A 14,071-nucleotide genomic window follows, 5' to 3' on the forward strand; every position below is an offset into this window, starting at 1 on the left:
GAGAAGACTCCCTGGAGAAGACACTGATGCTGGGAAAGATGGAGAGCACAAGGAGAAGGGGGCGACAGAGGACGAGATGGTTGGATAGTGTTTTCGAGGTTACCAGCATGAGTTTGACCAAACTGTGGGAGGTAGTGGAGGACAGAGGTGCCTGGCGTGCTCTGGTCCATGGGGTCACGAAGAGTCGGACACGACTAAATGACTAAACAACAACAACAAAGCCATGTTGGTCTGCCATAGTCGAAACAAAATAAAATTCCTTCCAGTAGCACCTTAGAGACCAACTAAGTTTGCTATTGGTAAGAGCTTTTGTGTGCATGCACATTTCTTCAGATATTTTTATTATTGTGTAACTTTACTTTCTAGGATTACCCCTCCTCCCACATCACTCTGGTTCTAGAAACTGGGGCTTTCAGGATCTTCCACTCCATTTCCTGGACCCAAGAGATCAGGACACAAACCTGAAGCCATGATCTCTTGCATGAAATTAACTTCACATTATTCCCGGGGCATCTTGAGTCATTTCCAAATTTGGTTTCCAAATTCGTTTGTTGACAGGGTAAGTCAGGCTGTCAGTGCTTAAGGACAAAAGAGCACATGTCCTCGCGACAGCAGATGTGAGGCAACAGGAAAAATAACTCATATGAGAGGCAATGGGTTACACAAGTGCTGGGAAGGAAAAGTTTGTCCTAGAACTAAGGTTCTCAGAACTTGAGCAATAATTCCTCAGTAAGATGCAGGAAGCTGAAAGCGTTTCTCAAGCATCATCTTTTTGTCCACCTCTCCAGAATGCATCTTAATTGGGTTAAGAATAAAAAAATGAGCATTGTACTGATTTAGCACACTAGGGCTGTTGGGTTTTCTTGATATTAATGTGGTCAATGGTGCTACTCAGAGGTGTGTGTTTGTAATTATAACCTGCATGGCAGCACATCTGTGAGCTTTTGACAATTCAGCACACCTGAGGTATCTTAACAATTTAACTAATTAGCAGGGGGAGCTTACCTACTGCACCAAATGCAGCAATGCAATAGGGTAATTATTTGAAAACTGTATTTAAGTTGATCAAGCGGTGTAGTGCGTAGTTATAGAATACTGTTAGGCAATGCTGTTGAGGAAAGGTGGTGAGAAGGGGTGTTTTGCAGCTGTTTGATTATTATTTTAAAATAAAGACAAGCAAAGATATTGCAGACAAGCTTTAATTCCATTGCCCCAGTTGCTGCGCAAACTCGGTTGGCGCAGATGTCCAACAAGGGCCTACTGGGATCACGGGTGATTCCTAGCCCAAAGAAAATAGAGAATGAAAGAGAATGTTGTAAATAATCCTACGAAAGCTAGTAGCCTACAAAATAAATAAATAAATAATTTAAAAAAGTAGTAGTAGTAGTCTGCTGGGGGCTAGCTCCATCTCTCCTGCAGTGGGTCACCTCATTTCAATGCTGGGCGCACAGGAAGAGGCTCCTCTCTTTGGGAAGCCCACCTGATTTCTATGCTGGGTATGGAGGAGGGACAGAGGTCTCCACCCCTTCTCTGCCAAACTACTTGCTTGCCAGCATACAATTTCTGGTTGCGTACACCAGCCAGGCTAGTGCTTAATTGTAAGGCTGGTGTACAAACCTGAGAGATGAGACTGGAGGTCCATCTAGTCCAGTATCTATTTTCCATCAGCGACCAGCAAGATGCCTCCAAAAAGTCCACCAACACCGCCTTAAGCAGACAAAAAATTCCAACAGACTCCCTTGCTGTTACACCCCAGCAACTGGTACCATGTGGCACACTTCCTCTGAACAAGAAGAGATCTTCATATAGGCGTCAAGGCCTGTAGCTTACATGGAGTTGTAGACACTCTCAAAGATCTAAAGAAGGCAGGTCAGGCAGGACTTCCCTTTGAAGAAGCCATGTTGATAGTAAGCAAGACTTACTTCTTCAGCGTGCTCCATACATCTATCATTAACAACGTATTCCCTCAATTTACCAGAGGCAGACCTTAGGCCAAGTGGCCTGTTAATGTCTTGCTTTCCCCCTTTCGAAAAAACCAGCAGCAAAACGTTGACCACTTTCCAATCATCTTGGTAAGGAGACTGATTTTAGTGACATGTGGTATATTTTATTATAAGATTAGCAATCATTTCAAGAATTATTGGGTGTCTGCCACCCGAACCCAATGACGTTAATTTTAATCCATCAAACAACTGTAAACTTCCATCTCCTGTCATCCCTATTTGATTAAGTTCTTCTGGTGTTGAGTCAGATGGCTGATTCTGCAGCGGCCACACCGGGGCCAGAGCAAACACTGACACGTGTGAGGTAGGAAATCTAAATCGCAATCCCATTACACACTAATCCGCCATGATGGTCTTCTGCACACGCACACACACTGAAAGGGAGCTATACCAAAGCACCATCACATTCTTGCAGGGCTCCCCTTCATTTCACTGGGGCTTGCCCAGTGGATTGTGCCCCATGAGCCAGCTCTCTCGTGTCCCCACTGCTGCCGTTAAGAGCACCCAAAATCCACTGTCTGAGGCAGCGGCTTCCCCTCACGTGAACCCATTTACAAAACGGGCCTAGACATCCTCAGGCAGCATCCTCACTCAACAGCCTCTCCTTGCTGTGGGGTGATTTTGTCTCCTATCCAGATGACGGTTCAGTCCTTGTCCTCTGTGCTCTTCTACAGTAAACACTCTATAGCCACAGCACTTCCCTTACTACTTGAAAAGCAACGAGTGTGTCTGTGACACCCCTGCGTCGACTGCTTCTGTCTGCAGGGTGCCTCTTACCCAGTTCACGTAGCCCATATTTCACTGAAAGGAATTTTGGACTGACTGAAGACTCTGCCCGGCCTCACAGAAGACTATCTACCGCTCGGTTTGCAGCCTCCCCTCCCGCCCTCCTCTCGCATCAATCAAAGTCAATGGTGACCTCTTCAATCTCTTCGTGGCTGTTCTGGACGGTGCTCTTGCCGTGCATCTCCTTGAGGTGGCGCCGCAGGCCCGGTTTGTGGGTGAAGTGCATTTCGCAGTAGTTGCACTTGTGGGGCTTGATGCCGCTGTGGAGGTTGAGGTGGTCCTGCAGGGTGGCGTTCTGGGTGAAGCACTTGCGGCAGACGGGGCACTGGAAGGGCTTGAAGCCGGTGTGCACGCGGATGTGGCGCGTCAGGTTGCTCTTCTGCGAGAAGACTTTGCCGCAGCGGAGGCACAGGAAGAGCTTGTGCTCCTGCACGTGGCTCACAAAGTTCCCCAGCTGCTGGAACACACTGTTGCAGCGGGGGCACCGGTATGGGCGCTCCAGCCCCGGCACCTTCCACGACGCCACCCCGCCACCCGCCCGCCAGTCCCTGTACGCCATGGCCGTGCCGTGCCGGTGACGATGCAGCGGGTAGTTCCTCCACTGAGGGGCAGGGGCAGGAGCTGCTGGAGGGAAAGTGAGTCCTTCGCTGCTTGCTTCGTCGTCATAGCAACCCTGCAGGTAGCTGCGCGTGATCTCCACAGCGGAGTTGATGAGGGAGAGGGAGATTGCAGGAGAAGAGGGGCCGTGGGAGTCGCGTGGGGCGAACTCAGGCACTTCCACTTTGACATCCTCAGAATCTGTCTCCCCCATAGGTGAAGGAGGTTGCTTCTCCTCCCCTTCTTCTTCCCCATCCTGCTGGGAATAGCTCCCCTCCGCCTGCTCCTCCCGCAGCAGGGTGTCTGCCTTGGGGACTAAGTAGTGGGAGACTGCCTGCGCACAGCGCTCCACCACGTGGCCCATCTGCAAGAAGGAAGCAGCTGTTAGGTAGTTGACCAGTTCCTTGATGGGCACCTCGAGGCATCCTGTGTAGCAAGAGAGGAGAAGCTGGCGCCCGATCTCTGGACTCTGGAAGAGGGAGACGGACACCTCCTGGGAGTCATTGAGCAGGAACTGGTCGCGCAAGAAAGGGGAGCAAGCGGCAAAGACCACACGGTGCCCGGGAACCCGCAGGTCGTTCACCTGCACTGTCACGTCACAGAAGCGCCTCTGCTGCCGCAGCTGGTCCATGCGGTGCAGCACCCCATCTCCGTAGCCAGGAAATCGAAACTGCAGCCGTTCGCAGGCTGGGGCCATTTTTGATGTGCCTGGGAAGGGGGGACAAGACATGGGAGGAGGGGACAACTGAATTATATGCAACACACTAAAAGGGAATCCAGACACCTGGATATCCATGTATGTGAACTTGGAGGCACCTGATCCTTGTTTCAGACTAGGAGCAACTAGGGTGAAGAGAAGTTTCAGTTTGATTGGGTGGAGGGGAATAAAAAGATTTGCCCATAAGAAAACTCACAAAGGTGCTATTTCCATGTTGAAAATAATGTCACTACAACTGCATCAAGCAGCTGTGCAATCTCATCAAGTATTGAAGTAGTTATAAGATACTTTAATACCAAGGGTGAAATTTCATGTCTTCATTCATGTGCCCAAAGAGATTTTACAGATTTAACGAATACTTTAATGCCTTGTAAAAAAGTTTAGCAAGTTTACAACTCTCTTTCTTTTGTCATAAAATGGTCAAGAACACAACAGCAAGGCAGTTAACTAGGGTTCACCATGGGATCATATTTCTCTGGTGCTTTAAATGTTTCCAGGCGCAATTCAGAGTTAGTTTTAACTTAGAGCTCGAATCAACCTTCTCCTATATAAGGCTGTTCACCAGCTACAATCTTCATTGTAGTTCCTTCTCCGGAACTCCCCCCCCCCCCCGAGATTAAGCAGATGGCTGGGGGGCAGGCAGTGTTCTTTCATGGCATCTGGTTTGTGTAATTCATTTTCCAGAATACTTGCCTGGAATAGTTTTTATTATTTTTACTAGGCTAAGGTGGTGGTTAACCTGTGGCCCTCCAGATGATGCAGGACAAAATCTCCCATCATCCCTGGCATTGTCCCTGCTGGCTGAGGGAGTTGGGTTCCTACAACACCTAGAGGTTAGCCACTTCCACAAGTTGCATCAAACACAGTGGGACTTAATTTTGCGTAAACATACAAAGGATTGTACTGCAAGTTCATCCTGTTTACTGGAGCTTCTAATAAACTACAATAACCTTGACGGTTAACCAGAGATGGTCAGAAGGAGAAAATTGAGAATAACCCAGCCAGAATTTCTAAATATTTCCAAACTTGGAAAACTTTGGTTACTTTAAAATATGGTCTGTTAACAAAAAGGATTACAAATCATTACCTGATCCTGGTTTGTTTCAACAAACTATTGTTTAAATTCACAGCAGAATCCGAGACCAGGGAGAAGAGTTGGTGGAAGAAGATTGGAAGAAATTTAAAGACTATTTGCAGAAATACTGTAAAATTAATGAATGTTAAAATGATGTTGGATTGAAAATAAGTGGTATTGGTAACAAGGTTAATAAGAATATGCAAATATGGATTGATAATGGATGAAAATACATAGTTATAATAGGTTAAGATATAGAGTTAAGATAAATGAAAGAGGGTAAGGATTTGCTGAATTGATTATGTAAATGGGAATACAAAAAGGGGAGGTGTGAGGAAGTCAAGGAAATAAGCAAATGAGCTTAAAGACATTGAAAAATGGATTTATTTTTAAAAAAATTTCTTAGCTATTTGTTTTTTGTAGTTTTTTGGTAATTCCTGTATTTTTCTTTTTATTTCTTTTTCTCTTCTATGTTTTCTTTTTATTTTGTTAATCTCTGCTTTAATTCTTTTTATTCTGTAAACCTATGTTTTTTGTTAAACGCTAATAAATATCTTATAAAAAATAAATAAATTCACAACACGGAACTCTGGAGACTTTTTTGTCTGTGTTTGGTTTCAAATAAACCAATCTTCTATTTCCAGTCTCCCAGTGGACAGCATACTACCACTGTGCTGTGATCTATTTTTAACTGTTTTTAATTTTTAATCACTGTAACCTGTCCTGGGACCTGCTGGTGACGGGCAGGTAATAAATGTAATAATACTAGTAACAATGATGGAAGCATATAGTTTAACGTCACAAACAAATTGGCCCATTGTATCTAACTAGCCTTGTAAGCTGCCACAAGAGCTGCTTTAGCCAACTTTTAAAATAAACCTGCAAAAGTGAGTAGCCTGCAAGTGATGCTACTAGCCCACTCATTTACTTTCACACACTTTTTTGCTGCTCGTGGCTAGGCAAGGATCGTTTACATAGGGCAGGAAAGGTAATAAATTAAATAAGCAGAAGCAATAATTTCAAGTCAGGTAACAATAACATCTATAAAGCTGGGCACTGTACCTGTAAGATCCGATTCGGCACAACCCCTCTGAGCTAACTGCATCCCCCCAAAAAAACATTTACATCAAAATGGTAATATTTTGTGAACTTGACAGCTGAAGAACCGCTATAGCTAAAATCCAACAGGCACAGACAGGAAATGATTGCCGAATAACATGTGATCCCTGCTTATTCCACCAGATCACCTCTTTGTGCATCGAATGCTAGGACCCTTTTATGAATGAAATTATTTATTTTCCCTCACTTTGGAGGGATATCGACTGGGAAAGGAATGCAAAAAAAAAAAAAAAGGACTATTTATCCTGATGCTTAGAATGCATGGGAACGCTTATTAGTTTTAAATGGGCATTTTACGTATCGTTTGTTTAAGGCTGTTTTCTCCAAGAACACAATGAAAACCTCAGCGAAACATTGAGCCTCCCACCGGCGCGCATGTGCCTCCTTACTACTATTCTCGAAAGCGTTCTACTCCGCTTGCGTAAAGCGCCTCACAGCCCCCGCCCTCGCCCACCTGCGCCTCTTCGAACTTCGAAGCTGCGCGCGCAGCGACCCCTGCCGGGCGCCCTGATCTCCCCGCTGCGCTGTTCCGTAGCTCCTCGCTCTCTCCCCATTCAACCGAGCTATTCACAGACGCCTGCTACGCTCTTCCCGCACCGTACGCCCCTGCGTTCCTGGTCGCAGACGGACGCAAGTTACGTGAGATGCGCCGCTCCTCACGCTGCTCACCCGTAACCGCGGCCCGCTCGCCGGCCCCACCACCGGCGCCTTGTCGTCTCTCTTCGGGCGTGGGGAAGGGACCGCTGCCGCTTCTTAGGGCCTCCGAGGCGGTCGCTTCACACGGGCTCCGTCAAGGCCACTCGCGGCAACTCGGCCGCGCCGCCATCTTGGAATCCGCCCTCTCGGAGGGTCCGGGACTTTTTCCCCCAGGCGGGCAAGGGCAGGGATTGCTCCGCGGAGCGACCCGCCGCTGGGGCTCGTTGCGAGGGGACGGGGGGGAGTGAAGGGGTCGTGAGAGCAGAAGCGGAACCGTATCCCTCCGCCTGGAAAGAGTCCGATGCCTGGGGACAACGAGGCATCACCCCACCTCACACTGAACCCCACAGGAGCCTCTGGCCCGTTGGCAGGAGCCTCCTGAAAGCAGCCAGCCCCACCTCCATGACACCTTCCACCCCACTGCTTCCTTCCACAGAAATTCCCTCACACTGTTATTTATAACAAAAAAAATTCCTTCCCGTAGCACCTTAAAGACCAACTAAGTTAGTTCTTGGTATGAGCTTTCGTGTGCATGCACACTTCTTCAGATACACATGCATGCACACGAAAGCTCATACCAAGAACTAACTTAGTTGGTCTTTAAGGTGCTACGGGAAGGAATTTTTTTTGTTTTGACTATGGCAGACCAACACGGCTACCCATCTGTAACTGTTATTTATGAAATTCCTATGCCGCCCTTCATCCGGGGGTCACAGGGCGGCTTACAATACAGTGGTATCTCTGCTTACAGATGCTTCAGGTTACAGACTCTGCTAACCTAGAAATAGTACCTCAGGTTAAGAACTTTGCTTCAGGATGAGAACAGAATTCGTGAGGCAGCGGCAGCAGGAGGCCCCATTAGCTAAAGTGGTGCTTCAGGTTAAGAACAGTTTCAGGTTAAGAACGGACCTCCAGAACGAATGAAGTTCTTAACCCGAGGTACCACTGTATATAAAACACAGCAGCAACGTGCAAAAGCAGTGCTCCCAATGTGTCTTCTCCACCTCATTTGGCACTTCTATTTCCCCTTGCTACAACCAGAGACAGACTTGGGTAACAGGGCATCCTGAGCGAGGACAATATTTGGCGCCCCTACTCACTTTTGAGTAGATATGCATCATGCATATAGATTAAGGTTACCAGATTTCTTTCAATGAATCTGGGGACACTTTAAATGAATAAATACTACACGTTCGGGACGTTGATGCAGTGGCGGCAGAGGGGTGGATGCCACCTTGACCTCAACCCAGTGGCGTAGCGTGGGGGGTGCAGGGGGGGCCGGCCGCACCGGGTGCAACATCTGGGGTTAGGGCAAATCCACGGGTTAGGGGGCGCAAATCCACAGGTTAGGGGGCGCAAATTACTTGCCTTGCCCCGGGTGCTGACAACCCACGCTATGCCACTGCCTCAACCGCCACGTTTCCCCTTCCTACGAGGCTTCTATCTCCTTTCTCCATGAGCCTGGGCAGCCTCTGAGTTGTTGGTTCTTTGGTGGTGGTGGTGGGGAAGTGGTGCGTGATGGGTCAGGCATGGAAGGCGGAGAAGGAGGGTCGAGAGCGGTGGCAGCGAGGCTCAGGCAGCGTGATGCTTCCACATCGGAGCAGCCCCAATCCCATTCCTACTTGCGTGCAAGCAGAAGGGGGCAGAGATCTCTCAGGCAGCGCAATGCCTCCCTTCTCATCGGAGCAGCCCCAATCCCATTCCTACTTGCGTGCAAGCAGGAGGGGGTAGGGATCCCTCAGCTGGGAAGGGAGGCTTCCCCTTGCTTAACTGAGAGATCCCTGTCCCCTCCTGCTTGCACGCATGCTTTGATAGGCAGTGTGAAGCCTCCCTTCACAGCTGAGAGATCCCTGCCCGCTCCTGCTTGCACGCAAGTAGGAGATGGGAGGCTGCTCCGATAGGCAGCGTGAAGCCTCCCTTCACAGCTTAGTTGCTGGGATCAGGGAAGGTGGAGGCAGCCCAGAAGCTGCATCTTAAAGCCCCTGCACCACCATCATACGGGGACTTCTGAGCAGCTCCTGAAGCCAGCCAGAGCCAACTGCTCCAGGCTGCTGAGACTGCCACTGCTGCATTTCCCGGGGACATTAGATGAAATTCGGGGACATTCCGGGGATGGAATTTGTCCAGGGACTTGTTCACAAATCGGGGGATTGTCCCTGGGAAACGGGGGTGTTTGGTAACCCTAAATAGGTGGCATTATTATTATTATTATTATTATTATTATTATTATTATTACTACTACTACTACTACTACTATTACTATTTTGCACCTCCTCAGTTTGACGCCCTGTGTAGGGAACCACCTGCACTGCCCTAAATCTGTTGCAACATGTTTTTGTTTTTAAAGGATTTTTTTAAAAAAAAACTTTGAAATGATCGAAGGACAGCAATGACAACATCAAATCAGATTTCTTTAAAGGAAAATGCGAAAGAATAAAACTGTACAAGTTACGTGCTAAGAAATAGTACAGTTAATATATGGGGAGACAAAAAGATCAAAACTAGATCCCGTCTCAGGAAAAGCAGGGCAACATGTTATTTCCACAGGCACATCTGTGTGTCCAGGGGAAGACTTTGGTAACCTCTCCATCATATGGCGCCAAAATTTGGTGCTCCCAAATGGATTTTCTATGTTATGGATCTTCTCCATTTGGTGCCCCCTCAACTGTGCGGGGGAAATCTGGCACTGCTGTGTCAATGGTTCTTTGAAATGGTTCCCTTTGCTCCGTGTCCTACACTAGCTGTCAAACAGTTGGACCCATCTTTACAGAACCTCTACCAGCAAATATATGCAGCAGCCTGGAAAGCTTAGTTGGTTAGAGCGTGGTGCTGATAATGCCAAGAATGTAGCTTCAATCCTTGTATGGGACAACTGCATTTTCCTGCATTGTAGAGGGTTGGACTAATAGATGATCCTCATGATCCCTTCCAACTCTCCAATTCTATGACTCTATTTAATTTAAGGAGCGGGGGATATTAAAAACACTAATGAGGCTCTCAGGATGAAAAGCAGGTTGCGTGGGCGGGGAGAGTTTTGTAATTAGCAAAATACAAAGACTAATCTTCCCATTAAAATGAGGTTTTTGCTTTGCCTTGCCTACTAAAGTATAATAACCTTGCTTGTAGAAGACTTTTCTGAGCACAACAGAAGATCCCAACAGGCAGAGAGGAAGGAAGGAAGGAAAGGACATTGCAACACACCAATCGTGAGCTAACACGACCTCTGACAGGGAGGAGAGAATTAATAATCAGAGCCCAGTGTCCTTATGCCAACACATTGCTTATTATTTTAATCCTGGATTCGATACAACTAGGACAAAAGCCGTTCTGGACCCTGCAATCTATTTTTGTTGCAATGCAAGAGGACGGACACCTGGCAAGCTGAGCAATATATATATGTGTGCACAACATGTGTTAATACTAGTCAAATCCCTTACAGGGACTTCTGCACTCGTAAGATGTTTATAGACCCCTAACACATTTTGAGCTTTGTTATTTGTTATTCCAGGCGGTGGCGGCGTTCCAGGAGAAAATAATGTGGCATTATTTGGGGCTAGGGCAAAAACGGTCTGCCCTCTTGACTAGAAGTCTTGTTGTTGTTGTTTAGTTGTGTCCGACTCTTCGTGACCCCATGGACCAGAGCACGCCAGGCACTTCTGTCTTCCACTGCCTCCCACAGTTTGGTCAAACTCATGCTGGTAGCTTCGAGAACACTGTCCAACCATCTCGTCCTCTGCCGTCCCCTTCTCCTTGTGCCCTCCAACTTTCCCAACATCAGGGTCTTTCCCAGGGAGTCTTCTCTTCTCATGAAGTGGCCAAAGTCTTGGAGCCTCGGCTTCAGGATCTGTCCTTTCAGTGAGCACTCAGGGCTGATTTCCTTCAGAATGCGTTTGATCTTCTTGCAGTCCATGGGACTCTCAAGTCTCCTCCAGCACCAGAATTCAAAAGCGATCAGCCTTCTTTATGGTCCAGCTCTCACTTCCATACATCACTACTGGGGAAACCATAGCTTTAACTATACGGGCCTTTGTTGGCAAGATGGTGTCTCTGCTATAGTATAATACAGCAGATTATTATTTTGAAGAAAATAATAAAGAGGAGGAGGAGGCTGAGACAGACAACTTTGTGTGCTGCTGCTGGCATAACCAGTTGTGTAGAGTTTTCACAAGATGCTGGTGGTGACTTCCTCACTCGCTATCCTGGTCCTTTCATTCTCCTCCTCCTCCCCACTTGGGAAGCCTATCTAGAAATCCTGCTATAGCAAAGAGGGAGGGGGTAGACAAAAAAACTGGGGAGGGAGGACAGGCAGGGAAGTGGCCACTGCCATATTGGAGTATTGGAGCCTCAGCTTCAAGATCTGTCCTTCCAGTGAGCACTCAGGGCTGATTTCCTTCAGAATGGATAGGTTTGATCTTCTTGCAGTCCATGGGACTCTCAAGAGTCTCCTCCAGCACCATTAATTCCAAAGCCTCAATTCTTCGGCGATCAGCCTTCTTTATGGTCCAGCTCTCACTTCCATACATCACTACTGGGAAAACCATAGCTTTTACTATACGGACCTTTGTCGGCAAGGTGATGTCTCTACTTTTTAAGATGCTAGAAGTCTGCCCATTGTCAAATACCTAACTGCACTGCTGCACAGAACTGAGAGAATGACAGGTGATTGTGGCTGCATTGTTGAGTTAAGACTATTTCCCTAGGGCTTGAGAGATGAGGCTCAAATCGCCACTCAGCTGCAAAGGTTGCGGGTGACCTTTGGCCAATGACAACATTTCAGGTTAACCTACTACAGGTAGGTTGTACTGCATGGCAGCTGGCCCTAGGATTTTATAGGCCTCCCCCATCCTTCCTCCCATTCCGTCTCCCCACTCAGATCTCTTTCTAGCCTATCCTTACAACTGTTTGCAGGGCAGGTGTAAAACACAAGACTTGGGTCACATTCACACATACAGCTAAAGCACATAGCTCCCCCCCCTCCGAGAATTCTGGGAACTGTTGTTTATGAAGCATTGCTCCCATGATTCTTTGGGGGCAGCCATGGCAGTTGAAGTGCTATAATCTGCCTGATTCCCAGCAAAGGCTGGTTGTTAGGAGAGCCAAAGATGCCCTCTGGACCTCTGGTGGGGCTCAGCCGGCAGCACTCCAGCACAAAATATGAAGAAGTGGTCTGGCTTCTATAGAGGACCCAACCCAAGGGACCCAGAAGTTGCTGCAGACTTGAGCACACTATGCTCTGTGGCTGAGAACTGGCTCAATTCTGCAGTGCCTTGTGAAAACCCGTCCCCTTTTCTCAATCACTGGAACTGGGTGTTCCTGCACCTCCCCTTGCCCCCAAAGCCTGTCGATTCCTCCCCCCCCCCACCTCCCCTGCTCCAGTTGCTCCCACAGCCCACTCTTGCAAAAGAAACCCTCGAATTGCTACATGCCATGCGGAGGCACGGCGGTTGCAGCCCTTCTGCAAGGCAGAAGTCGCTTGTGCAATTCCTATGGGCTGCAAACCCTCCACGCTGTTCCAGTTGGGAGAAACGCATGTGGCAGATGCCAGCTCTTCGATCCCTGCCACATCTCCCTGCCCCTAGGGAAGACCTTTGCTTGAAAGGCGAAGGAGAGCTTTAGCCTAGAAGGAATCATAGGCCTGACTTAGTCGGAAAGGGCCTTTTTACAGCCTATACCACCCTTGTAAGTTGCATCACTGCTGGGTGAGTGATCCTTTCAGGCAACTAGGCATGGAAGCTTTATAAATCCAGTTCTTCCCCCTCCTCTCCATCTTTCAGGCCACACAGATATGCCCAAACCCAAGGGGAAGGGTTGTAGCTCAGTGGCAGAGAATCCACTTTGCAAGAAGAAGATCCCCAAAATCTCCAGGTTGGAATGGGAACAATACCCCCTGCCTGAAACCTTGCAGTGCTGTGGCTAGTCAGTGGAGATGACAGTGGGCTAGATGCTTCTAGGGGGATGTGGGTGACGCTGTGGGTTATAGCACAGAGCCTAGGGCTTGCTGATCAAAAGGTCAGTGGTTCGAATCCCCGTGACGGGGTGAGTTCCCGTTGCTCGGTCCCTGCTCCTGCCCACCTAGCAGTTCGAAAGCACCTCAAAGTGCAAGTAGATAAATAGGTACCGCTCCGGCGGGAAGGTAAATGGCGTTTCTGTGCGCTGCTCTGGTTCGCCAGAAGCGGCTTAGTCATGCTGGCCACATGACCCGGAAGCTGTACGCCGGCTCCCTCGGCCAGTAAAGCAAGATGAGCGCCGCAACCCCAGAGTCGGCCACAACTGGACCTAATGGTCAGGGGTCCCTTTACCTTTAGATGCTTCTAGACAAAATGCTATAGGCTAGTTGCTTTTTGTAGAAACGTAGGGTTAGGAAGAACTCTCAAGGGCCAATTAGCCCACCCCACCCCCAAAATGCAGGAATCTCATATCCCAGGTGCCATGCAGACTAACTTTTGGCCCCCCAGCTGCTGCTGCACTACAACTCCCAGTACCCCTGGACCATGGGGCCCACTCACTGGGGCTGATGGGAGTTGTAGTTCAGTGACAACAGGAGGTGCAAAGGTTCCTCACTCTCCATACGCACTACCTGTGCTACTGCTGCCTTGATTAGCACAGTATTGCTGTGGCCAAGGGCGCCTCTCTCAGCCTTACCAGGACTGCTTGAAGGGACACGGACACACACATCCAAAGGACAGAGGACGAGTCGTTCAAAATCGAACCAGCTTTTATTTACAAAAATAGTTCCCCCGCCCCCCGCCGCATCCCTTACAGGTGGGGAGGGAACACCACAGCCCTTTTTCAGGAGGGTAGAAGCACCCAGATCTTCTCTCCCTCCTCCCCCCCCCCCCGGTTTGGTTTGTAGCAGCAGCAACAACAGTGAAAGGCAAGTGGGGGGAGCTTGTTGAGTTTGGAGGACAGGAAGGTCACAGTGTGGTGGAATGCGTCCCCCAAGAACAAAAGTGAATACTGAGAAGTGGCAGCCGGGGCGCCCCATCGAGGGTTGGGACTGGGCAGTGGCTGATTTTATGCTTATTGTGCAAAGGAGAGGAGGGGGCTGGGCAGCCCTGCAAGAACTGGGAAGCTGTC

The 14,071-nt window shown here is 48.5% G+C and overlaps 1 protein-coding gene across 1 annotated transcript; it reads right to left on the reverse strand.

Annotated features, from left to right (window-relative positions):
- Positions 1–2,085: 2,085 nt before the first annotated feature.
- On the reverse strand, positions 2,086–7,173 carry LOC114603350 (zinc finger and BTB domain-containing protein 26-like). The gene is made up of 2 exons (XM_028742259.2): positions 6,968–7,173; positions 2,086–4,094 (listed from the first exon to the last, which is right to left on the reverse strand). Exon 2 carries the CDS (start codon positions 4,081–4,083, stop codon positions 2,902–2,904), a length of 1,182 nt encoding a protein of 393 aa, XP_028598092.2. The 5' UTR covers positions 4,084–4,094; positions 6,968–7,173; the 3' UTR covers positions 2,086–2,901.
- Positions 7,174–14,071: the final 6,898 nt, after the last annotated feature.

The sequence above is a fragment of the Podarcis muralis genome, chromosome 7 (genome assembly GCF_964188315.1).
Source record: "Podarcis muralis chromosome 7, rPodMur119.hap1.1, whole genome shotgun sequence".
Classification (NCBI taxonomy): Eukaryota; Metazoa; Chordata; class Lepidosauria; order Squamata; family Lacertidae; genus Podarcis; species Podarcis muralis.